Source organism: Rhamphochromis longiceps, linkage group LG8 (genome assembly GCF_057381845.1).
Source record: "Rhamphochromis longiceps isolate RC_006_pf linkage group LG8, R_longiceps_female_GT1.1, whole genome shotgun sequence".
In the NCBI taxonomy this organism is placed as follows: Eukaryota; Metazoa; Chordata; class Actinopteri; order Cichliformes; family Cichlidae; genus Rhamphochromis; species Rhamphochromis longiceps.
This window is the reverse complement of record NC_140564.1, coordinates 13074264-13100339: the sequence shown is the minus strand read 5'-3', so window position 1 is coordinate 13100339 and position 26076 is coordinate 13074264. Positions and strand designations below refer to the sequence as shown.

The window sequence follows — 26076 nt, the reverse complement described above, 5'->3', positions numbered from 1 at the left end:
AGCAGCAATCTGCAGAGGGTAAGCTTTAATACAACAAGGTAAATGAGCACTGAGGGTGACTATGAGCAATCTCCCTTCAACTTTGTATTCTACGTCAAAATGATCCCACACTGTTCAGATGATTAATGTATGCATTTGTCTACATCCATCTGGGAGTGTGAGCAGAGCTTTTGAATAACCCATCCGTCTTTAAAAAAAAAAGAAAAAGCTGACAGGGGAACAGAAGGAAATCCAGCTGTTTTTTTTTGTTTTTTCTTTAAATAAAAAAATAATTGAATCTGTCATGGGCTGTGTGATATGTAAATGACTCGGTATGTAATGGCTTCTTTTGAGAAAGTCTAAACAGTTTTCTTAAACACCCGGGCACTGTAGTTTTTAGAAAACTAATTGGTATGTGGCACATTTATTAGGAATTAGTGTCTGATGAAGTTTTATCAGCAGTTCTAGTAAGCCTGTTCAACAACAGGAATGTGTATGTGCTGTAGTTATTACATCTGTGTTTTTGTTGGATGTGAATGAAATAATACTCCAGTATGAACCTAGAAAGCACCACTGCTGTAATGGGCCCTCTCAGCACTTGAGGGCAGGCTTGAGCAATAACTAGAGCTTTGGCTCTTTTGCTGTGGAAGATGAAACTGGGACTGCCTGGATGTTCCGGGCACTCTCCAGTAATGCTTTCCGCTCCCCCCAGGCCTGGTCCACAGCCAATAAAGGAGCTGTTTATGGAGTGTTAAGACACTCACATGAACCGAGGGGAAGCCACAGAGAGACTTCTTTGAAAATGACTTATTTTCAGATCAGTGTCCCCGAGGAGTTGATAAGCAATAACAAGTAAAGGGCAGAGGGAGAACGCCCAAAAAAGGCCACTGAGGGATCAGTGTTGACCCTTGAAACGGTCACTGTGTCATGCTTGTACCAGTGCACATCAACACTTTGGAATTATTTGTTCAGCTGACTTGTTTTTTGTTGTTATTTGCACACATTCCAGTTCTTTTGTTTGTACCCTGCAGGCCTCCATACTGGACCTGCACTCTGGAGCCTTGTCGATGGGAAAACAGTTTGTTAACATATACAGGTGGGAAAGTACATCAGTTTTTTTTATTTGTTCTTCTATAGCTCGACACAGAAACTGTGTAAAAAAAAAAAAAAAACATAGACTGTTCGTTTTTATGAATGGGGAAACTATCCATAGAGGCCAAACTGTGTTACATACCAGGCTGAAAACATTTTAACATGCTGATTTATGGGGACTGACTCCTTTTTGGAACTGCAGATTTTGGCGCTTCTGCATTGGCTTCATTTTACAGCCCTAGACACTCGGTACTTATGTCTACAAGGTTTTTCCAGTTTGTTCCCCAGCAGGAACCACCTACAGCATCATGTGCAGAAATCTAGTCGTAGTATCGAGTTGACAATCAATCTTAATGATGACGGACTCTGTGAGCTGAACTCTCCAGGTTCAGCGACCCGCACGAATCTCATTCATCAGCGCTGGTGCAATCAGTTTTCTGCCTCAGTTTCCTTCCGTCGCTCTCTAGTCACATAGCGCAGGTGGCTGACACGAGATCCTCAGGGACCATCTGGCTGACTTTAATCAGGAAACAGTGACGGTGGTACTCCCAGCTCACTTCCCACCCGGTTAGCCTCCCCTCCGCTGGGGACTTCCTCATGCGAAACAGTCAGATGTTCAGAATCTGTTGCGTTTGGACGGTTGGGTGGGAATACCTGTCTGGATAATAGTGCACTGTGCTGTGAAATATTAATTTCTTCTAACAGATCCCATCTCCTCTGCTCTGTTTCCCCCCCTGTCCTCCTCTCTGTGTTTGTGTCTCTGATTGGCTGTGTCTGGACCTGCCTGTGGTTGTGCGGTGGGGATGTGACTGCAGGTATTTTGGGGAACGGCTCAAGGATGTATTCACACAAGAGGATTTCCAGCTTTACAGGTGATGAAGGAACCGTTATTAAAAATCTTTCTGTATATTTTTAGAGTTTAAACCAAAAAGAAACACCTGAATTTTTAAAATGGTTACATACGCAATGTTAGTTGTTAATACATGTCCTGTTTTATTTGCATCGATAAAATACAACTATTACATCATTTAGATGTACACATATTTAGGTTTCGTTGTTCCCAATGTGCACATACAACCTTTCTATTATTAAAAAGTAACATAGAACTAAAATGACTGAACATTGTCACAAACCTTTTGCTAATAGCAGTTTTAGTGCTCGAGCGTTTGTGTAAATATCAGTGCTTGTTGAGCCCTGCAGAGCTTTATTTGGGATATTTTTTAAAAGCTCGAGCAGCGCTGCCTGACGGCGTACCCCGGTCATAAATCATTCTGTTTGAAGAAATAAAGTCAGAGCTTTCAACCTGTCATATTGTGTCTGTTTATCCCCGGTAGAGATGTGCGTGGGCGAATCCAGGAAGTTATCGCTCAGACGTTTGGTTTGGACCCAGCTTTGATGTACCTCACCAAGCCCACCTTCTTCTCCAGGATCAACAGCACGGCAGCCAAGACCCAACACGACGAGTACTGGCACCCGCACATTGATAAGGTAAGGCACAAAAGCCGGATCCTCGTCTGTTTTTCAGAACAAGCAAGAAAAACTAAAAGAACCAGTCCGACATTATGTGTTGTTGTCAGCGACGTTACCTTGTTAAGTTTAAAGCCCTCCACAAGGCAGGTTTCATAAGGTAGGCTAATTCATTAATCATTAAATTAACAGAATAAGGAAATAAAAATGAATTTTTACTAATGTTAGTGAGTTATCTCTGTCCGTGTCAGTAGTCTGTGCAATAGAGGCAATTAATAAATTTTATATTGTGGTAAACACTCACTGGAAACCTCATTAGGTGCATCTGTTCAGCTGCTTATTAATGCAGATATCTAATAAGTCAATCACAAGGCAGTAGCCTAATATATTCAGGCATGTAGACATGGTGACAGCAACATGCTAAAGTTCAAATTGAGCATCGGGATGAGGACGAACGGTGACGTGAGTGACTTGGAACGCGGCATGATTGTGAACTTGTTTGGGTATTTCAGAAACTATTTATGAACTGTGGATTTTTTTCCCAATCAATCATCTCCAGGGATTAAAAATTATTTTTCAAATAAAATAAAATATCCAGTGAGGGAATCCAGTTTGTGACAATGTCTGATGCCAGAGATCAGAGGGGAATGGGCAGACTGATAGGAAGGTAACAGTAACTCAAATAACCACTTGACCTGTGACTTTGACATGTACTGTCAGAATTTGGTAGAAATGACATGAAAGCATGGATCCTTCCTGCTTTCTATCAGTGGTTCAGACTGGTGGTGGTGTAGTGGTGTGGTTGATATTTTCTTGGCACAGCTTTGGTTTGTAATAAGATGATAATGGCTGCAATTACAGCCTCAGGGCCTGAATTATCAAGACTGTTTATAGACGCAAAACTCCGAGCGAATATTAGCAGGACAATTTCAGTGCCGGATTGCTGAATTATCGAGATAGCAGCTGATCGCAAAAAAAAGCCAATGGTTTCTTATTGAAGGCTAAAGTCAATTATCTGGCAGAGAGACCCCCATAGAGGATGAAGATCAAGTGAGATTAGAAAACAGTGGCCCCATGGATTTTGTGTCTCCAGTGATTCCATTCAGGTTAGTAAAAGGGTGTATCTCATTATCTTGTTGAACTGAGTGGGAACCTTTTTGCAACATCAAAGCAACAGTGAAAATGATCTCAAGGCCTCTCCACCCACATCTTGTTCTCACTTAAAATGTATTGTAGACTTTTCTGAAATGAACAAAGATCTGAATTTCTGTTAAGCTCAGTTTGTTTGCTACTAGGTCACTTTCAATGAAGAGAAAGTTGTCAGTACTGGAAGACTTTTCCTTTTACCTTTAAGCGAGGTTGCAAACATGTAGTGCCAAGCCCACTCCGGTCTGTATCTGCCATATATGTGATAGTGATGGGAATTCCAGCTCTTTTTAGAGAACCAGCTCTTTTGGTTCGGCGCACTAAAAAGAGCCGGCTCTTTCGGCTCCCAACCGGCTCTTCAGGTTGTTTTGTTGCTTTAATTAATTTTTTATTATTAACAACAATATAAAATTATGCACAAAAGGAATTACTAATGTAAAAAAAAGTGGTTTTATTTATATATGTTTATATATAAATATATACGGTGGCCCCTAGAGTACAAACACGTACAAACTCCAAAAAGCACGTACAAATTCCAAAGCACGTACCCCTAAATAGGGATGGGTATCGAAAACCGGTTCTTGTTGAGAACCGGTTCCCACTGTTTCAATTCCTTGGAATCGTTTGCCATTTTTGCAAACGATTCCCTTATCGATTCCAGTCGCCCCGAATGACGTCACCACGTTGCGAGCGTCATTTACCCGGCAGGAAACACGGCGCCTAAGCGGCTCAAACGCTCAAAAGTTTGATTACACTTTACGAGAACGGATGACAACAGGGCAACTTGCAATACTTGCAAAGTAGATATTTCATTTAAGGGAGGAAACACTACGAATATGCAAAAGCATTTGCTCACAAATACGCGATGACCTTAAATGAATGTCGTGTTTTTAATTCCGCTCCGGACTCGTGAATCTCAACCCAGCAGCAGCGGTAACGTTTGCACGTCCTCTCCCGTTAATGCGGCGGATAAATAATCAACTAACAGTGCATATTATGTTAGCGCGATCTGTCTTATTACAAAACCTGCCATTGCTGTGCATTTAGGTGACCATGATGAGAGAGACAGACAGAGTCTGGCTCAGATGCTGGCAGTTCTTGCTGCAGTTTACCATTAGCGTCTCCTTTCAGGCCAGGATAGACGAATGTCACCGAGCAGTGACTAAGTTTTTGGTGTGCGTGCCACACCAGAAACTCCCATTTACCACAGCAGATGCTCCGATTTTCGGTAAGTGAATGTGTTTAATTGTAGGCAGGGACATTACTGGATATTCTTGTGTAATTTCTACAGAATAATTTATGTTGTATTTTGTTATTGCTACAGACGAATATTTATTTTATTATTTTACATTTACGATTTTCTTTCCTGGGGACCCTGTGACACCCCATTGAAGAGCTGTAGGCTGGATCTCTTAAGATGTCACTGTTGGGTTTGTAAGGCCATGTTACTCCTAAATTTCTATCTTGTTCAAAGAGAAGATATAAAACAAAGTTCTAAGCTATTCGACCTTAGTGTTCTCCTTTTTTAAAAAGAATCGATAAGAGAATCGATAAAGAATCGAATCGTTAAAAAGAATCGAAAATGGAATCGGAATCGTGAAAATCTTATCAATACCCATCCCTACCCCCAAACCCAGGTTGATTTTCAGAAAAATCAAAGGATTGATTTTAAGTGTGCCGTATGTTCCCAAAAAACACGGTATTAACGACGGCCCGCTAGCATGCGCTACCAAAAAATGCTTTGTTGCGTATCTGACGGACGAAAGCTAAACCAGTTCCACACCACTGAAGTTGCAGCACTTTTGCAAACCGATTCTGGTTCATCCGTTTCATTCAACGATTCGCTTTCACCCTTCTCATTCTCCGTCGCCGCCATGCTTTTTCCGCCATGTGCGTATGAAAACAAAGGCACTGCGCATGCGCGCTTTACCCATATTCTATCACGATATTTCATTTTCTTATCGTTGCCCAACATTATACCGGTATTACCATGAACGGTATGATATGGCCCAGCCCTAACACCTACTAATATTTTTTGATCATCCCTTATACCATCAGTTCAGCAGTTCTAAAACAGCTGCTGTTTCACATTTAGACATGGTTTTACATAGATCATGGCTTCAAATAGGTGACATTGCCATGCAAGGCAGGTTGTTAATTTCCTGTAGCCCATGTCTCTGTTATGTAAACTCTTCACATCCTACATCATTCAGTCATAATTTCTATTCATGAGGTGCAGCTTTAAAGCTCGCTGCTTTAATCTCGCTCTTTCATTTTACACTTTGGTCATTGTCATGACACATTCTCTGCTCTGCGTTTGAAAGAAGACCTTGAGGAAATTTGAGTTAGATGTGTTTTGATAGGAAAAGACCAACAAACTTTTAATGGCTTACAAATTATGTTATTAAGAGTGAAAAATGTGTTAGTAAGTAAATTCTGAAAAGAGTTTTCTTATTGGAAGAATTTCTTCTTGTATTTTTTTAATGTGTTACTGAAGAGCTGGTGAAAGAAAAACACTTTAAAATGTAAGAGATGTCCCTGAATGCTGCTTTTGCAATCGTGTTTAAACTGCACGTCAGTCTGAATATTATTCTGTGGTTCTCCTGCTACACGAGGCAGAAACGACATGTTTCTGTTACGTGTTCACTTTGCTTGTGACGATCGTGCTATCTTTCTAAGATTATTCTTGTTTGCTTTCGCTTCATCCTTGGTGTATACTTAACACCTAATGTGAGCCCTGTGGCCATATTAATATTTGCCACCTAATCGTCTCCTGCTGGCCTTTGACAGCTGGTAAAACTTAATCAGAAAGAGCCACTTTTTCCCCTCCATCTGTCTCTGCTGCTATTTTGGGGCTAATTGTCCAACCCAACTCTCATTTAAATGTAAATGGCCCTTGGCTGTCTTGGGTGGTCGATTTTTCTTCCCATCGATCATAGCACTGATACGGTGTCATAGCAGCAGTTGGGGAGTGACAGCACAGAGAGTGTGTTTTATCTCATATCTGGAGTTGTAATGAAATGGAATTGAAGGTGAAGACACGAGTGTCAAGTAGTCTGTTCATTCCTGACCCTTCCTTGACTTTTGCTGGAGTAAAGCTGCACATCAACTTACTAACATGGTAATCACCCTGGATTTACCCTGAAATACAACCGCTCTGATGCACCCACCAAGGATAATTGCACTCTCTTCAGACAATGTTTGCAACTCCACCAAACAAACGTATTGTCACCAAACACTCAGATCTTTTCACAGCCTCAAATAGCACCTGGTCCATTTTTTTTACAAAGGCTGTGTCACACTGTATCACACAAAGATGGCATCTTGCATACACTCATTATTTTACACTGACAATGGGTCAGATGAATGTGTGTCGTGACAAACATATAAAATGGTGCAGTTCTGATCAGCCCCACATCAGTTGAAGGGACATTGTTGTGTGTTTGACTCATCCATGACCCACCAGTGTTCTTAGTTAAGAAGTTTATCTGTTAAGATTGTTTGGTACGTGTAATGCAGTCATTCTGTACCCTTAGTAGGAAAAACAGGCTTAAAGCAGAACGTTTCCACCTCTGTGCTTGACTGTGGACATGGCGTACTTTGGATCCCAACTAGGGAGGATCACAAAGACGAATGTAACAACATTGTCATCCCCTATGTAGCCGTTGTATCGGAAAAAAACTCAGGAGAGTCTTCTCCAAGCATGACATCCCGGTGTACTTCAGGCCAAGCAACGAACTCGGACAAAAACTGGTTCATCCCAAAGACAAAAATCCTAAACACAAACTTAACAATGTAGTGTATGCTGTACAGCATAGCGAGTAATGCCCAGACCTCTACATTGGAGAGACCAAACAGCCGCTTCACAAGCGCATGGCACAACACAGAAGAGCCACCTCCACAGGACAAGACTCAGCTGTCCACCTGCATCTAAAGGACAAAGGTCACTCTTTCGAGGATGCCAATGTTCACATTTTGGACAGAGAGGACAGATGGTTTGAAAGAGGAGTGAAAGAAGCCATCTATGTCCACTGTGAGCGACCATCTTTGAACAGAGGCGGTGGTTTACGACACCAACTCTCTGCCATCTATAATCCAGTGTTGAGATCCCTTCCCAGACGCCTTAACGCCCACTCACATCCTGAGTCATGTGACCTCTGGAAATCACATAATAGGCTGGGGCTAGGTTTCACAATGAGCTCACCCAAAACCTTGGCTGATTGTGACCTACACCCGTTTTCACACCTTGGCTCGTGTGATTAGGTAGAGGATCATTAGGGGGTCTATGTCTCTCTTGGGGGGACACTTCCACAGGGTTTAAATCTGGGACTCTCCACCATTTGACCTAAGAACCAAAGAAGGTTCTTGGATGAGAGGTGAAACGTCTTCAAGCAACTTAAAGAAGTCCAGATGCTTTTCTTTCCAAGCTCCTTAGACTACTTTGGATCATGGAACATTTCTCTTTCTCCAAACGTGGCGGGTCAAGTTGCTGCCAAACAGCTCGATTTTGGTGCATTAGTGCATGAATTCTAACTGCAGCACTTTCTCCATAGCTCCTGTAAATTATTTAGAAGTCAGCAAACTTGTGCCTTCTTGAGCAGGAGACCCTGCAGGTGTGTTACCAGTTGTGGACCACCTGCCTTCAGATTGTTAACAAGCTCCCATCGTGTAGTTTTAAGCTAATTTACCTCCTTTCTCATGATCATCCTCACCCCATCAAAGAAGATCGATGGTCATTTTGTTTCTTAAAGTTTTTGAATAATCGCAACAGCAGCTCTCACCTTGTTTTTTTTCTTTCAAAAATGACCTGGCTGTGTCTCTAATAAAACACTACTCTGCTTCACTTCAGCAGTATCAGGTAATGTTCATATGTTGATTCATGGTTTTTCTTCAGTTTTTGATTTATTGCAGAATATTTAATTTAATTTAAATTTTAATCATCAAGTAAACATTTGCACTTCTTTGAATCGGTGTCTGGAAATAATTGTCAATAAATGTGTCAGAATGTCAAATTCGTAACTCAGTGTTTCGAGATAGGTGGAACCTGTCCTATTTAAAACTGGTGTTTAAGCCGTGCTGTTCTCTTTGCTTTCTGTGCAGTCATTGTAAGATGCACGCTAAACCATTTTCTTTTTTTCAAAGTTGTGGATTCCTTCAAGTCTAGAAAGCCAGTTAGATATTCTAACTAGCGTCTACGTTTAACTACATTCAATGGAGTGTAAATTATTTTTCACATGACTTTAAATACTAGGGGATTTTAAGCATCTTCAAACTCACTACTTTGGTTTTCAGACCTGCAAAATCCTTTTGAAACTTCAGCAGCGTTTGCTGTGAGCTTCTGTTACAGTAACAGTGTATAAGCAACAATTGGCTTTTACTATTAACAGATGTGTGCTAGGTGTGTTGCCTGGCATTGTAAATCTCAGTAATATGTTAACTTTTCAGATTTACAGTGTATGTTAGTAAAATGTGTTTAAACGTTAGCCAAAAATAACATCTTACATAAGATGATTCTAACTTCAGGCAGCTTCTCAGTCCCCATGGTTACACTATATTTCCATTTCACACTCTTCTCTAATTGGAGAACACAGGCGTTCGGGCACACGCACATTAAGAGACAAATGTTCATGAATTGTTAAAGTTTCCTATTGTAGAACTCAATTGGAAACACTTACGAGCGCTTTGTGAACGATGCCGGTTTGACGTCGTTTCAGGGATTCATAAAACTCTTAGCAGCTTACTTTTGTTCTCTCTTTGAAGTGAGAGGACTTATTTCACAGCAAGAAATAAGAGAGGCAGCCGTTTCTTGTTCCCTCTCAGCTTACCTTCAGATGATATATTAAGGTTTTGAGATCAGGCGCTTTCACGTTAGCACTGCTATTAGTTGTTCTGCAGAAACGGGCAACAGTTCACTTCCCATGAATAACGCTTGCTGCTGCTCAAAGCGGCATCGTTTTGACTTGTATTTGAGTGATTACAGATACGATGGGGGGAGTGGGAGGGAGGACCTGGCAGCAGGTAATCTTTGAGAGACGTAAAGACAAAGCTCTTCTTTTTCCACATGAGCTGCTGACACAGTGGGCACAAACAGGTGGCTGCCATCCTGCTGTGCTCATGATGATGGAGCGGTGCTGCTGCTCCACGTGAACACATTAAATTTTAAAGTGTGCAGAAGTTTGGGAATGAACTTGTGACACGTGTGTGTTGTGAGTGTTGGTTGAATATGGAGATGAGACATGAAATTATATTATTCAGCTCTCAACTCGTGCTTTCCTCCTCTCTCCCTGTCTGCCAGGTGACCTATGGCTCTTTCGACTACACCTCCCTCCTGTACCTGTCTGACTACGGCTCTGACTTCACTGGAGGTAGATTTGTCTTCATGGACCAGAATGGCAACCGGACTGTGGAACCACGGACAGGTATTAGAAGCTGAATCTACCTAACTCTTTTTTAGCTTTAAGCCTTTTTTTAATGCTTGACCTGCTTAAAGACAGGATGGTGTAAACGCAGGCCGTCGACGTTAACACCTGATAGCTGATTCGTTCTCATAAGCCTAAAAGTTAAAGTAAATGATGTGAGACAGATAAATGATTTCATTATAACAGCAGAGGTTAAAATTATAATTGCTGAGCTGCATTAGGGAGCCTGGAGGTGGTTTTAGCACACTAATGTGTGCAGCAAAGTGGGCGTAATCCTCTGTAAGTGGGTAATCAGCAGCACAGACTGTAGCACAGTGCGCATGCAGGGGATTTGTTTTTTTATTGAGCTTTTAGGACCTAAAAAGTTAGAAGTAACTACATGTGGTCTTTTTTTAGTAAGTAACGTGATCTGTCTGTGTCAACACTTCACATTAAGGAAAAAAAATGGGCAACACTATAAGCAAATGAACACCTTGAAGACTGAAGCAGAAAAGCCTAGAGGGGCATCTGCTTTTCAGACATTTTAAAGCGGAGGAGGAGTCCTCAGGGGGAGCATGCAGGAAATCTGGAAAGTTTCCAAGCTGGTCACTTTAAAGGAATGTGACACAGCATGTACACCGGTTTTATTTATATACTGAATTGGATGATATTGAAAGTGAGCAATAAATTGTTCTTCCTGTTTAACATATGGCCCGCCATGCTTTATAAAGAGTGATTGGATTCTTTTTCTAGTTATAGATCTAACATGGCTTTTTAAAAAATCACATTTATTTAATTATTTCTGTCGTCCATTAAGTCTAAATGTAATGTCTGCGCTTTCTGGGGTGAAATACTGGTTACCTCACATTTTACTCTGTCAATACTTAATAGAGGCTCTCCAATATACAGACACACTTAAGATACTTGCTTTTAAGTAGAGAGTAAAGATGTAAGACAGAAGTAATTATCAAATATCAATAAGGTATTATTATTAAATAGATAATAACTGAGTCGTTGGTAATGTGCACCTTTTTTTACTTTTCCTTATTTTTGTCATATTAAAATTGTGGATGCTTCCAGGCAGACTGAACAACATCCACCTGCCACACTGACAGCTTTAAGATGTAGCACAGTTTACAGGGGGCACATATATTAAAACAAATAGCAAATATCTCCTGTCTTCTGTAATATATGCACTGTTGCACAGCCAGCAGACATGGAGCGCTGTTAAATGATCCTTTTTTGGTTTCTTTATCAGAAAGAGTTTGGCTTAAAGGGAGAGGAGCTGAAACGGCTCATTTCAGGGGATGGATCAACTGAGGGGCCATCTATCATAAATAAAATGATTATGATTAAGTTATGTGGAGTCCAGGGATAAAAATATGAAGCTTTAGGAAGAATAATAGGACCACTTCAATCATTTATTATCCACAAATCTGTCCACATGATTCGTAACGAAGCGTAACTAAGCGTAACTAAGCGCTCCATCAGGACTAAAACGTGTGTAAATAAGAAAAACTGTTGACTGAACAGATGACAGCAGCAGTTTGTTTTCTTAAACTGAACTAAGAAGAGGAAAAAATATGAGAACACTTTGCTGACGTTTGTTTTTTGGAAACTGGTTTTTGGTAATAAAAGGCAGCAAGTCAAAATATTAGGGATATCCACTCTCACTGGGGAGCTCTTATGGTGACTTCATGTTTTAAACTTTGAAGGTTGAGCATTCATCACTGTAACAGTAGATATATCACAGAAAATAAAGAAAACTATACAGGGAGTGCAGAATTATTAGGCAAGTTGTATTTTTGAGGAATAATTTTATTATTGAACAACAACCATGTTCTCAATGAACCCAAAAAACTCATTAATATCAAAGCTGAATGTTTTTGGAAGTAGTTTTTAGTTTGTTTTTAGTTTGAGCTATTTTAGGGGGATATCTGTGTGTGCAGGTGACTATTACTGTGCATAATTATTAGGCAACTTAACAAAAAACAAATATATACCCATTTCAATTATTTATTTTTACCAGTGAAACCAATATAACATCTCCACATTCACAAATATACATTTCTGACATTCAAAAACAAAACAAAAACAAATCAGCGACCAATATAGCCACCTTTCTTTGCAAGGACACTCAAAAGCCTGCCATCCATGGATTCTGTCAGTGTTTTGATCTGTTCACCATCAACATTGCGTGCAGCAGCAACCACAGCCTCCCAGACACTGTTCAGAGAGGTGTACTGTTTTCCCTCCTTGTAAATCTCACATTTGATGATGGACCACAGGTTCTCAATGGGGTTCAGATCAGGTGAACAAGGAGGCCATGTCATTAGTTTTTCTTCTTTTATACCCTTTCTTGCCAGCCACGCTGTGGAGTACTTGGACGCGTGTGATGGAGCATTGTCCTGCATGAAAATCATGTTTTTCTTGAAGGATGCAGACTTCTTCCTGTACCACTGCTTGAAGAAGGTGTCTTCCAGAAACTGGCGGTAGGACTGGGAGTTGAGCTTGACTCCATCCTCAACCCGAAAAGGCCCCACAAGCTCATCTTTGATGATACCAGCCCAAACCAGTACTCCACCTCCACCTTGCTGGCGTCTGAGTCGGCCTGGAGCTCTCTGCCCTTTACCAATCCAGCCACGGGCCCATCCATCTGGCCCATCAAGACTCACTCTCATTTCATCAGTCCATAAAACCTTAGAAAAACCAGTCTTGAGATATTTCTTGGCCCAGTCTTGACGTTTCAGCTTGTGTGTCTTGTTCAGTGGTGGTCGTCTTTCAGCCTTTCTTACCTTGGCCATGTCTCTGAGTATTGCACACCTTGTGCTTTTGGGCACTCCAGTGATGTTGCAGCTCTGAAATATGGCCAAACTGGTGCCAAGTGGCATCTTGGCAGCTGCACGCTTGACTTTTCTCAGTTCATGGGCAGTTATTTTGCGCCTTGGTTTTTCCACACGCTTCTTGCGACCCTGTTGACTATTTTGAATGAAACGCTTGATTGTTCGATGATCACGCTTCAGAAGCTTTGCAATTTTGAGACTGCTGCATCCCTCTGCAAGATATCTCACTATTTTTGACTTTTCTGTGCCTGTCAAGTCCTTCTTTTGACCCATTTTGCCAAAGGAAAGGACGTTGCCTAATAATTATGCACACCTGATATAGGGTGTTGATGTCATTAGACCACACCCCTTCTCATTACAGAGATGCACATCACCTAATATGCTTAATTGGTAGTAGGCTTTCGAGCCTATACAGCTTGGAGTAAGACAACATGCATGAAGAGGATGATGTGGACAAAATACTCATTTGCCTAATAATTCTGCACTCCCTGTAATAGCTCCCCTTCAGTGTAAAAAGGTCGTCACTGAAGAAAATTTGAAAGATAAACTCAAAAGCTTTGTGTGTCGTATAGTCTGCTGATCATGGAGGCCTCACTGTGGGGGAAGAGAAGAGGTGACGCTCCAAAGTGTCATGGTTTGTAATATTTGTGTGACCTAGTTTTTGTGCAAAAAACTTGGGGCAGCTTCCTTCTCGGCTCATATTCCCCCACGTACGCGTTACTCCTGAACGATTCTGTATGGGAAACATCGCCTGAGGCGTTTTCCTTCTGACAGCAAACCATCCCAGACTGCCTCCGCTCACCTTGTCCCTTCTTGAACTTCTTTCTTCACCGCTTTTCGCTCTCTCCCTTTATCTCCCCCACTGTCCATCATCTCGTGCCATTTACATCAAGTCTTTTGCCACTTTTAATCAAAAGCAATTCAGAAAAATGATATTTTACTACTTCTCTTACCTTAAATGCTTTTTTTTTGTGTGCCTTTTTTCACCTCCATTTAATCTCTGCTACCACTCTCGCTCATGTGTCATACTCGGTGAGCTGCAGTGAAGGATCCTGGGCTGCTGACACTGTCTTGGACATCGACTGAAGGACGTATGATAATAAAGAGTGACTGCAGCGTGTCTGCCTCCTAGTCTCCTGTGACGGGTTTTGGTGAATAGCTCAGCCGTCTTGTATCGGCGAGGTGAGAATAACCTCCAGACAGCAAAGAGGGCGACATGAGCAGGATTTTTAAACCCAGTGAACATTGCAGGAGGAAGAGGAAGGTGGGGAAGAGGGTCATGGAAAAGTGAACTAGGAAAAGTACAGTCTGTCCCTTGGATAGATTTTTAAATGCTTGGCAATCTGTAAAGCTGGTAAATCCTAACCTGCTATGTGTGTGCGTCGAGTAGTAGACATGATACAGGCTCATTCATAATGCATCAACATCCCATCATTTTATTTTCTCTACTAAAATCCACCATCACCTCATCAAGAAACTGTTTGGGATGGATCCCACTGACATGTTTTGACTTGATAAGAGTCTGATCCTCATATCTGGATGGATGATTAGTTTGCCGAGATAATCATGTCTCTTCGAGGCGACTGCAATGAACAAGGTGTAATTATAACACCAGGAAGACAATCAGGACTTTGCTGTCAGAGAGCGCAACAGTCAAGGATGTAATGACAACGAGCAGTAGGGGGACAGAGGTGGAGGTGTTCAGACTGCAGAGGAAAAAGTGGAGGATTAGATGAGATGATGGATAGATTTGTGGAATGTGAAAAGCGCCACCGATAGGGCAAGAAGGTAGGTCAGACACAGAAAATGGCTGGGAGACAGATAAAGAGTAAATACTGTGTGTGATAGCGTGAGAGATATGGTGTTTGGCTGGGAATGGCAGATACAAACAGGGTAATAAAAGGACAGAGCGAAAAAGACACGTCTACCAGTTAGAGGAGCCAGCAGCAGTTAACCTGACTGCTTGGATAACCACGGGGGAATTAGATAACCTCAGCTGGGCAGACACCTTAAAACGGCCGGTCTGACCTTGCCCGCTGTGCTTGTACAGACACACACAGTGTATGGAGTGAAAATATGTGCATTAATCTCTCACTCTGAGAAGGTGTGTTGTTTTAAAGACGCTGCTAGTGTGTGTGGGCGAAATCATACGATCGAAACGATGCCTTCAATGTTAGTCAGAAATGACCGTATATGGAAGATCAGCTTGCAGTGTTACAGGAAGTTGTAGGATTCTGCAGGTAGTTTAATTAAAGGCACAGGAAGCACAGAGTGACGCCGACTGGCTACTTAAATGTACCTACTACACAACTGCCATAAAGGGAAAGGACACTAAAACCATTTTTTTTGCCAGGGTTTAAACATATATGCCCATAGCTGGGCACTTGGGGATCAACTTCCTTTTGTATGCAGCCTCAAGTGGCCACTGGAACTTAATTTAAAATCCTTCTCCTAACATTCAAGGTCTTTAATATACAGACCTCATCTTATTTTAATGACCTCACAGTACCGTGTCATCCCAGTAGAGCAGTTCGCTCTCATACTGTTGGCTTACTTGTGGTTCCGAGGATATTTAAAGCCTTCAGCTTTCAGGCCCCTCTTCTGTGCTGCCAGTTTGGATTCGGGAGACAGACACCCTCTGTACGTTTAAGATTAGGCTTCAAACTTTCCTTGTCGATAAAGCTTATAGTTAGGGCGACACTAAATCCTCCCTTTGTTATGCTGCAATAGGCGTAGGCTGCTGGGAGCTTCACTAAGCGTTTCTTCTTCACCCACATTTTACTTTCTCCATCCACTGTGCGTTTACGCACCACTCTGCATTTAATCATTAGTTATTATCAATCTCTGGCTCTATACCAGAGTGTGTCTTTTGTCCAGTCTTCCTCCCCTCACTCCCAGCAGCAGATGACTGCCCTTCCCTGAGCCTGGGTTCATCGGAAGTTTCTTCCTGTTCAAAGGGAGTTTTTCCTTTTCACTGTCGCCAAGTGCTTGTTCATAGCGAGTCTTTGATTGTTGTATTATTGTAAGGTTTTTATCTTACAATATAAAGCGACTGTTGTTGTGAATTGGTGATATATAACTATTACTGAATTGAACTGAACTGAACTGAAGAAACTGTAGACTTTTAGCATGTCTGCACTCGGTTGATTTTTCATCCCTGGAGGCTGCCACTTGTTTAAAGTGAGAATTGTTTATAGAATTAAGAAGTAAAAGAGTCCTTGAATTTTGTATAAAATTTGGTTCCTCATGTTTCATCACAGACAGAATGATTAACATTAACGTGACAGTGGCTGGATCCCACACTTCTCATTTCTGTAGCTGTTTGTTAGACTCCTGTCTAATGCTCATTTCTTTTCAATGACAAACAGATTTTGTGTTAAGATGCTTTCATCCCTGCCGCACTGCCCTACAGTTTTCTACAGGTGGATGTGAGAAAGCAAGTTAGCTTTTAGCCTCCCAGCTCTGGAATCCAAAGTCTGTGTGGATTAAGACTGCAGAGATGTGAGAATAGCACAACTAACTGACCAGAGAATTCACAGTAATTGTTTGTGCATTGTGCGTCACGCGTCCTGCTGCATACCCTCCACTTGTCTAGTCAGAGCTCGCCTGAAGAGGATTTTCTCCTTCTTGTTCTACAAATGACGGGAAACGTCTTTGGATGACATCTGTACTTGATTCTTGTGAAATCATTTATGACTTTAGTATCGAGTGTAAGCCTGTATAAATGTATTGAGAGCTCGACAGAGTTCCGTGCATTTTCTTCCCATTTAGTTTGCGGTGCGTTGAAGCCTATCCTGGCTGTCACTGGATGGGAGCTGAAGTGAAGCCTGGACAGGTTGTCAGTCTATCACACAGCTAACACACCCCGACAGACAGCCAGTGGTGAGACGCCCAAATGCTACTGAAAATGTCCAGAATAATTTCACACTGAATAAAACAAGAACATTTTGCAGCTCTGTTCTTGTCTGAAGCTCACGGTGCTAACACTCTCAGAGTCATAATGCTAATAAGATTATGTTTAGCAGATATACATTTTCCAGCACTCGCCATCTTAAGCTGTATCCAGTTATCGTTAAAAGAAAAGAGTGAAACGGATCCACTTAAGCTGCTCTTTAGACTGACGCATGGTGACAAATGGAAAGCGACCACACTCCTTTCAGCCTTCTCAAGGGTTTTAAATTGAAGTCAGTCACAATGTAATCCAGGTAATTGCATCTGGGAGCACATTTTTCTGTCCTGTCTGCTCAAGCTTAGCGTGATCTATCTTTATCTTACTTTTATCCCTTTCATCTCTGGTTACACCAAACACCCTCTTTAATTCTTCCCCAGCTGATTAATTATAAGGCTGTGGGAGTAATAAATTGACTGGACATTGTGTCAGTGTGCCGCGCACCTTGTGACTGTGCCGGCAGTGTAAAGAGGCGTTTCGCTCCAGCAGGCGATTTTGTTATCGGCACTGGATGAGTCATGCGTCGTTTAGCATCTTGTTAGAATTGTGCACTCATCCCGGTTGGGTCTGTGAAGTTCAAGAGCTCATTAAGTGCTAATCAGCAGCATGTGGCTGTTTTTTATTATTAAAGACAAAAACAGTCTGGTGGCGTTGCTTGAAGTATTTCGTGCTGATCACTATTACGCATCGTAGTACCTCTGTGATGGTATTAATTGGATCTTCTTTTTTTTTTTTTTTTTTTAAAGCCTCTTATTAGCAGGTCCAAGAGAGACGGCAGTGTTTCTGCAGGTTTTTTCTCCTACTGTCTCAAGTGTTATGACATACTTTTTTTTTTTCTGTTCACTTCCCGTTGATGGCGTTTACATTTATCTAGAAGACATTTTTGTACGTGGTCGTTGTTTCTCTGAATGTTTAACCGTGTTTGGTTCTCAAGGCAAATTCGTTCATTTGAATAATACACAACAAAAGAAAAAAATTCATCATGGTGCACATAGTCACTTTATGAGACTCCAAAATGCAGATTCACCGTGATGTTAAAAAATAAACGTGTATTCAGGGAAAATGTTTGACTTTCCACGCCCTTATATGGCATCAAACTTTTGATCCTAATGATTGGATACCCACAGATAATGGAGAATTTCCTAAATACAGTCAAAGTAAGAATCACCTAAAAAATAACATTTTACAAACTATTAGTAGAATTAAATCTTATGTGGAAATTTTAACAGTTTATTACTGTATTTTTAGGGTGGGTTTCAATAATCGATTTATCGATTAAAATCGGTTTTAGTTTGAATAAAGCGATATCGATTCATTAAAATCCTGAATCGATTTTTAAATATAAATGTATTTTGCCAGAAACCCTAAACCTCACAAAACTATTTCACCAACCACCAAACAACTAAAACAGCAAACGAGAGCAGGTGAACGGATTCTGCAAAAAGAAATAAACGCAAAGCGCGAACTCGACACATCAGAATCAGTGAGCTGTCGGCTTTTTCACCCGACGGCATGTACACGGACACACCACCGGGGCTGATTCTGAAGCGGCGGATCAGCGCTTTGTGTTTATGTCTTTTTTTGCACTAGATTCTGAAGCTGCAGGTTTAATCACTCTCCAACCAAAATTGACTGAACCAGCAGCAAAAGAAGATCAAATCTAAGCTTCACATTTCACTTCACATACACATCGTCATGAATTCCCTTTTACTTTTGCTGTTTTGCTTCCACCACGATAAGAAGCTCTCACACAGCTCTCACAAGTGTCAGTACTGATAAATGATCAGAATTATAATATTTTTGACAAAATTTCCCCGATTCGAATCGAATCGAATTTAAATCGTGGATCGAATCAAATCAATTCTAGAAATCAGGGACGATACCCAGCCCCGTGTCTTTTAGAAGTAATGTGTACATTTTTTGCACAAGTTGTAGCGCTTATACTGCCTGTTTAAAATCAACCAAACGCACTTCAGTGGGATTCAGATGTTTAAGATATAATAAGGATCTGATTATTTCAAGTGTTCTGATACATAAAAGCTTGGAATTTAAAGGTCTGCCTTTTTTTTTAATTTAACTAACCAATGGTAGATGCCAAACCTTGAACTTACCACTACTACATTATGTCGGCTATCTGCCAAACACAGAGCCCACGCACTGCTTCATCTACATATTAAAAATAACTCACTTTAGCTTTACTACTTAAGTCTTTTTCTTTCTTGTCCTAAAAAGATGAGCATGTCTTGTTTCACACATTCCTGCTTCAAAAAGCACACGTCACCAGGGAAAAGTGCGCTAACATTAGTTTGAAGGCTAGATGCCTAGTTTGCTGCTTGGTTGCAGCGCATTAAACTCCATGTAAACAAAGCTGCAGCTCTCACTGAGGTCTAGTTGGAGGCGTGTGGTCCTTACTTTCTCACTCCATCCATCAAAAATTAATCCCAGTTTCTCTCGCTCTGCTACCGGACCGCAGCCTGCTGTCAGTCAAACACTGACATGATGCTCAGTTGTTGACGTACAAGAGAAGCAAACTAGTTCCCAAACCACTTTTCTTCCTTTCTGTGAAAAAAGAAAATTCCATGAAATAATAAAAAAAACTATTTTTTTCACTTGACTTTAAAATTATATACATTGGATTTTTCTATTATATAAAATTAAAGAATTAAAAAAAATCATACAGTGTACTACAAAATATCAATGCTATACATTATTAAGTACATATTATATTCAGCAATGGGGGTGTCTGGCCCATTGCTACGGGCCATTCAGTCCTTATACGGTTGCAAGAGCTTGGTCCGCACAGCCGGCAATAAGTCGGACTCGTTCCTGGTGGGTGATGGGCTCCGCCGGGGCTGCCCTTTGTCACCGATTCTGTTCATAATTTTTATGGACAGAATTTCTAGGCGTAGCCAAGTGGCGGAAGGCTTTCACTTCGGTGATCTCAGGAAACTCATCTCTGCTTTTTGCAGATGATGTGGTTCTGTTGGCTTCATCAGGTGATGGCCTCCAGCTCGCCTTGGAACGGTTCGCAGCCGAGTGTGAAGCGGTGGGAATGAGAATCAGCACCTCCATATCTGAGGCCATGGTCCTCAGCTGGAAAAGGGTGGAGTTCCCACTCCGGGTCAGGGACAAGACCCTGCCCCAAGTGGAGGAGTTTAAGTATCTCGGGGTCTTGTTTACTGTTAGACCTGTACTCTTGCTCATCCCGTTGGTGATTATGGGCAAATATTCATGGGTTAATGGCATGACACATGAGTAGCATGAGGCAAAACTTCCCCTATACATTTAGTGAAGACAATGTTAAGTGCCACCTCAGCACTGCTGAGGTGGCACTTAACAGCACTGCTAAACAGAGGTTAGCTTGGGAGGATACATTTCCTCCATAGAAGTGATTGTTGACCCAGGTGCTTCAAGAATAAGCTCAGGACGTGGAATTGTTTCTCTAAAGTTTTCTGTTTCATGGGAAAATTTCTATTGTGGAAACCCAAATCCTTAAATGACAGAAATGTACTGATGCTTTACTCCTTTTCATGACACCGCAAAGTGCTAAAATACTATTGGGAAAGACTGCAGGTAAAGCAATAATTACAACATATAGTTTTTCTGTTTTTAAGAAGTAGCAGTTTTGCCTTTTTTCTGCTAATAAGCATGTTGCATTTATTATGAAGACCTTTCTAGTTGTGCTTTTAATGAAGAAAGTACTATTTAGACTCTAGCAGACAAGATGATGTGGCTGATATTGTAAGGTAGTTATTAGGTAATGGAAGTGGATGTTTGATGTTACATTTAAAAAAATGCATTACTCGTTGGTCATCAGTATTTTATAGGCTAGAGCAGGAGTGGGCAACCCCAGGCCTTAAGGGCCGGTGTCCCTGCAGGTTTTAGATGTGTCCTTGATCCAACACAGCTGATTTAAATGGCTAAATTACCTCCTCAACATGTCTTGAAGTTCTCCAGAGGCCTGGTAATGAACTTATCATTTGATTCATGTGTGTTGACCAAGAGTAATATCTAAAACCTGCAGGACACCGGCCCTTGAGGCCTGGAGTTGCCCACTCCTGCCCTAGAGTAAATACAAAATTTAGTTTTTAAATGATAATTTTAGTGTCGAAAAAAGCATGAAGTGAAGTAGGCTAAAAGAAAAAGAAAACAAAAAGAAACAAAGTCAGTAATATCTATCACTGTGGAAAGAGTTACAAAACCATTTCTAAGGCTTTGGGACTCCACTGAACCACAAAGAGCCATTATCCACACAACGACATCTGAAGAACTCCACGGCTAACTTGTCAAAGTTCGTGATTCAACAGTAAGAAAGAGGCTGGGCGAAAATGGCCTCCATGTGAGAGATCCAAGGAGAAACCCACTGTTGACCAAACGGAAAACAGTCTCACATTTGCCACAAAACATCATTGGAAGGTTTGAGTCCCGTTCCATCTGGTGTAAAACTAACTAAAAGGATCATACCAACAGTCAAACATGGTGGTGGAAGTTATGTGGCTGCTTTGCTTCTTCAGGACCTGGATGACTTGCTGTAATTGACTGAACCTGATTTCTACCAGAAAACCCTGAAAGATAATGTCCAGCTATCAGCTTGTACCCTTCAACTGAAGCAAAATTGGGTTGTGCAGCGGGACAATGATCTGAGACACAGCAGCAAGGCCATCTCTGAATGGCTCTAAATGACAAACTGTTGGTTTTGAAGTGGCCCAGTCACAGTCCGGTCTCCAATCTGATTGAGATTCTTTGACATGACCTTCAACAAGCCGTACATGCTCAAACAACCACCTCCAGGGTGGCTGAATTCAAACAAAGAAGAGTGGGCTTGAGTTTTTCACCTCTTCCACAGTGAGGTGAAAAACTCATTGCCAGTTATCTTAAGTGCTCAATTTCAGTTCATGCTGCCAAGGATGGCGCTACCAGTTATTAGGGGTAGGGGGCAATTATTTTTTTCTCAAAATGCTTTTTTCCCTAATTATCAAATTTCAAAACTGCATTTTGAATTACTATTATTATCTATTATTATTATCCTTCTCCTTTTTCCCTTATTCTCAGAGTTTGCAGCATAAATTCTGTTGTTATACAGCGAGCACCTCTGATGTCGTCAGCTAATGCTATCCAGGGAGATTCAAACTCTCTTACACAGACACACAAAGACACACAAATGTATAAAGCGCCTGTAAGGGAAATTATAGCAGCAGAATGGGGGCTCAGTGATTCCAGCTGTTTATTCATGGCATAAGATAATGAGATATTCTCTTCAAAAGGTTTGAGACACTGTAAGTTTATTAGCAAACCAAGAGTCTGAAAGAATTCTGAATAAAAATCTACAACTGTGGGCTTGCTGCTTAAACTTTCCAAACTGAATGGAAATGTCTTATCTAACACAGAGCACAGGTAAAACAACACTGGCTAGTAACTGGTAGTAGTTCATGAGATGACCTGGTGACGCAGAGCTTCTGATAAGTGAAGAAAATTTATCCTGAGGAAACCTCACCAGACTCAGACTGTTTGTTTATTTAATGAAAAAAAACCTTTTCAGTCAAAGGAAATGCATTTCAGTCCAAAAAATGAAACCCTAGAATAAGTAAATTGCTTCCAACTGCTTGTCTTTGTGTTCGCTTCCCTTATCAATGGTTTTTGACTCCACCATCATTGCAAATACTTTTTAAAAAAATAAATAAATAAATAATAGCTTCACCTTATTTACTTTCTTTTTGCAAATGAAAGGAAAATATTACAACCAGACAGAGGGAGGACATGGTTTACCTTGCTTTGCATAATAACTACAAAACAGCAAGTTTAGCTCGAAATAAACATCCAGCTTTTGTGATTGTAGTGAGAGTTTTAGGGGGAGTGTTTGAACTGTTTTAAGGCTTATAAGCTATATTAGGCTAAACCTGGAAACATGGTTAATAAGCAAGGTATAATCTGTCGAAAGGTTAAAATAATAACAATAATTTTTAAAAAGTGCATACCAACACTTTCAAATTGGATGTTATAGCAGTTTCTCTATGAACAGCATAGCTGTTTAGTAAGCTATCATCAAGTCAATTAAACTTCTGCTTCTATGGTGTTGGTATGGTGTTAGAGTTGGAGTTGTCTCGAGACCCTTACCATTTTACCAGCGAGTTGATATTATTGGCTGATATTAACATTTTGCCGAAATATCAATATTGGAATTTATTAAAACGATCAGCGTTTATTTCAGAATGCCAGATTTTAAAATCACCAAATATCAGTGTTAAAAATCTCTGGTCGGGCTCTGCCAGGGACGACTGTGTTCTCAGTGAACAGGTTAAACCAGTCGTTTGCAAACTACTTCCACTATGTCCCACTTTAGAAGTCAATAATAGTTCACACGCCTCATATTTTAAACATTTTTTATAAATCAACAATATAAAAGAAAATTTCAGTATGCACGAAAGTATCAGCAATTTAATTTTTTATCATATTCATTCAATACAGACTCGGGGTTTTTAGCCTGGTCACCCAAGCCCAAACTGACGTTTTTCTGTCCCACCCCCACAGTTTGAGAACAACTTTGTTAAACTAATGAGTGTTTAACCAGAATAACTGCATATGCTGCCTCTGGTGTGTATACCAAGCTTCGCTAGCTGCGTCCTCGCTCTGTTTTCAACCTTTCTTGACGTCTTGACGACTTGATACTCCCTTTAGGCATTTATTTTGGGTTAAGACCAGATACATATCTGAAGGAAGGTTACGGAGGCCATAACTTTATATAAATGATCAGTAATTCATAAAAACTGAATGTTTGCAGCCAGTTAAATCTCATAAGAATCATTTAAAAAGTTTGCTGACTTTTCACCAGAAAGAGGTTTTAAAAATCTTTTTTCCCCACAGATTTATTTCTAGTACACATGCCCCAAGTTTCATCTACACCTCTACCCAGATTTCTGATACAATCACTTCTCTTACCCTGCATTGCTCTGTAATGAATGTTAATATGCTAATCATGTGAATGATCAGCCATTAGAAACAAGCAGACGTACCATCATCATCTTTACTATGACGGTTTAAACCAGTCAACTCATTTATATGTTTCCTAGGTTGACTGTTGAGATGAGATGTGATCATAATTAAAAAATGTAACATTTTTTGTTATATATTAGTTTGACTTTAAAGTCATCTTCTCATACACCTTTGAACAGCTGCCAGTGCTGCTGATTTAAATCCCTGGAAACGACATTGTGCGTTCTGTGATTTCACCATGATCCAAGTTCAGCGACTCAAGTGTGCACAGAGAGCAAACCTCAGCTTGTGTCAAACTGAAAACACTTTCTTGAAGAGGATCATTGTTGTATTGAATTATGATACAGGGACTACATGTTCTTTTCCCCTCTCGTTCTCTTGTTGAAATGTCCAGTTTCCAGCACAGCACATCACCTAAGTTTTATAAACAGGAGCATACCTGCTGGGGGGTTTTGGGGGTGGGCGGGGCTTGAGCTGTCAGCGCAGAGTTCTCCTTTATAGCTATGAAGTATCTGTGAGAGAATATTGAGCTGGAATGACCTGCACTGCCGTGTGTGTCTGTGAGCCCCCACGGCTCATGAAAAATGCTACAGGTTTGTGGCCACGACAGCATAATCGTTTCTCACCACCTGCCTCACCGCCAGATTTATCTTCCTGCAACTTCCCCCACTTTCATACAATTTAATTCAGGGGTGTCAAACTCAAATACACAGTGGGCCAAAATTCAAAACTGGAACAATGTCGCGGGCTAACGTTAATATTTATTGAAATATATTTATTCCTCCAGATATAAGAATTAATCTTTTCTTATGGACTCAAAACACGTTTTGCTGAAAAACTGAATATGGAACAAGCAAAGCTTAATACTAAACAATATATATATTAGCTGTATAATACCAGTAGGCCAGCTCTAATAGTAATTTGGTATGGCTTCGCGGGCCAAATGTAATTAGGCTGCGGGCCAGAGTTTGACACCTATGATTTAATTCAAGTTGATCGTCATTTTGACACAGCGGAGGATCCAGCGTGCGCACAGAGGCACTTAAATTAGTCCAGAGATATACGAGAAGATGCCCTTGAAGGACAGATCGTCTACATTTAAATCTAATGCTGTTTTTGATTTGTAGAAGTGTAATCCCAGAACTTTGTGATCGCATCTCGTAAAAGAGGTATGGTTGGCAGCTTCTATAGTTGGGTTTACAGCATTCTCCAATAGATTTCGCTTCAAGATTTCTATTCGTCAAGTGCCGTATCTCTGCCTTGCCAATACCTCTGATGTAACAACTGACCATGAGATTAATAGAGGTTTTCTCTGACTTTAAAAGCCTTGTTCAACACATGGTAACACCAGCTGTGTGTGTGTGTTGGATCTGAATCGGTAAATATTGAACAGCTTTTACATTTCCTCTCTCCTAAAGAGTTCCTCTTGTTCCTTTTGTCCCCACCCTTAGGGAGAGTTTCTTTCTTCTCTTCTGGCTCAGAGAACCTCCACCGCGTGGAGAAGGTAATGTGGGGGACACGCTACGCCATCACTGTGTCCTTCACCTGCGACCCTGCACACGCCATCTCTGACCCTGCCCTGCCATGAGGCAACCACGGATGATGGATGACGGCACTGCCCACTGGTTCCGATAGGCCCTGCAACAAAGAGGCAGAATAGGCAGGAATTAAGAACAAGGGGAAGGAAAAAGAGCTTTTACATGGATTTTTACATTGGTATTCTGTAGCTGCTCGGTCAATATCTTCAATTTTCTCCGTTTATTTTTCAAGTATTGACTTGCTGATGGTGCAACAGGGGGAAAAAAGAGCCACATGTGGTCTCCCTCTGTGCTTTCCTGTTTGTTACGCACCCTTGTGTTTTTATCCTGTTTTCTACAGAAATGTCTTTTTTTCCTGCACCATCTTAATCGCTGGTTTTAAGGGTTTTTCAGTTCCCCTGCAGGCTTTCTGCCAAAGCAGGATTGTTTTCTGCCTTTCTGTTTATTATTTTAAGAGAGCTGCTGATTCCCTGAAGAAGAGATCTGAAACTTATGAACTGCCAACTGAATAATCAACGTTTCATCACCAAGTACCACTCATACCCCGTCCTATGACCCGTTGAGGTATTTTCTTCTAAGAAGAACCGTCTCTCTGTCCTGTTCGTTTGCTTTTTCCTACCTTATGCTTCTGTGCAGTCTTGAGGATGTTTTGAAATAAAATGACATCAAAAGTT

The 26076-nt window shown here is 40.9% G+C and overlaps 1 protein-coding gene across 1 annotated transcript in view; it reads left to right on the top strand.

Annotated features, from left to right (window-relative positions):
• The window catches only part of ogfod3 (2-oxoglutarate and iron dependent oxygenase domain containing 3), a 31897-nt gene extending 5821 nt beyond the window's left edge, over positions 1 to 26076 (top strand). The window contains exons 5-9 of the mRNA XM_085415825.1: positions 1011 to 1075; positions 1887 to 1943; positions 2406 to 2559; positions 9980 to 10103; positions 25316 to 26076. Of these exons, the coding sequence (XP_085271951.1) occupies positions 1011 to 1075; positions 1887 to 1943; positions 2406 to 2559; positions 9980 to 10103; positions 25316 to 25452 (537 nt within the window). The 3' untranslated portion in view covers positions 25453 to 26076. The remainder of the gene's footprint in view (positions 1 to 1010; positions 1076 to 1886; positions 1944 to 2405; positions 2560 to 9979; positions 10104 to 25315) is intronic.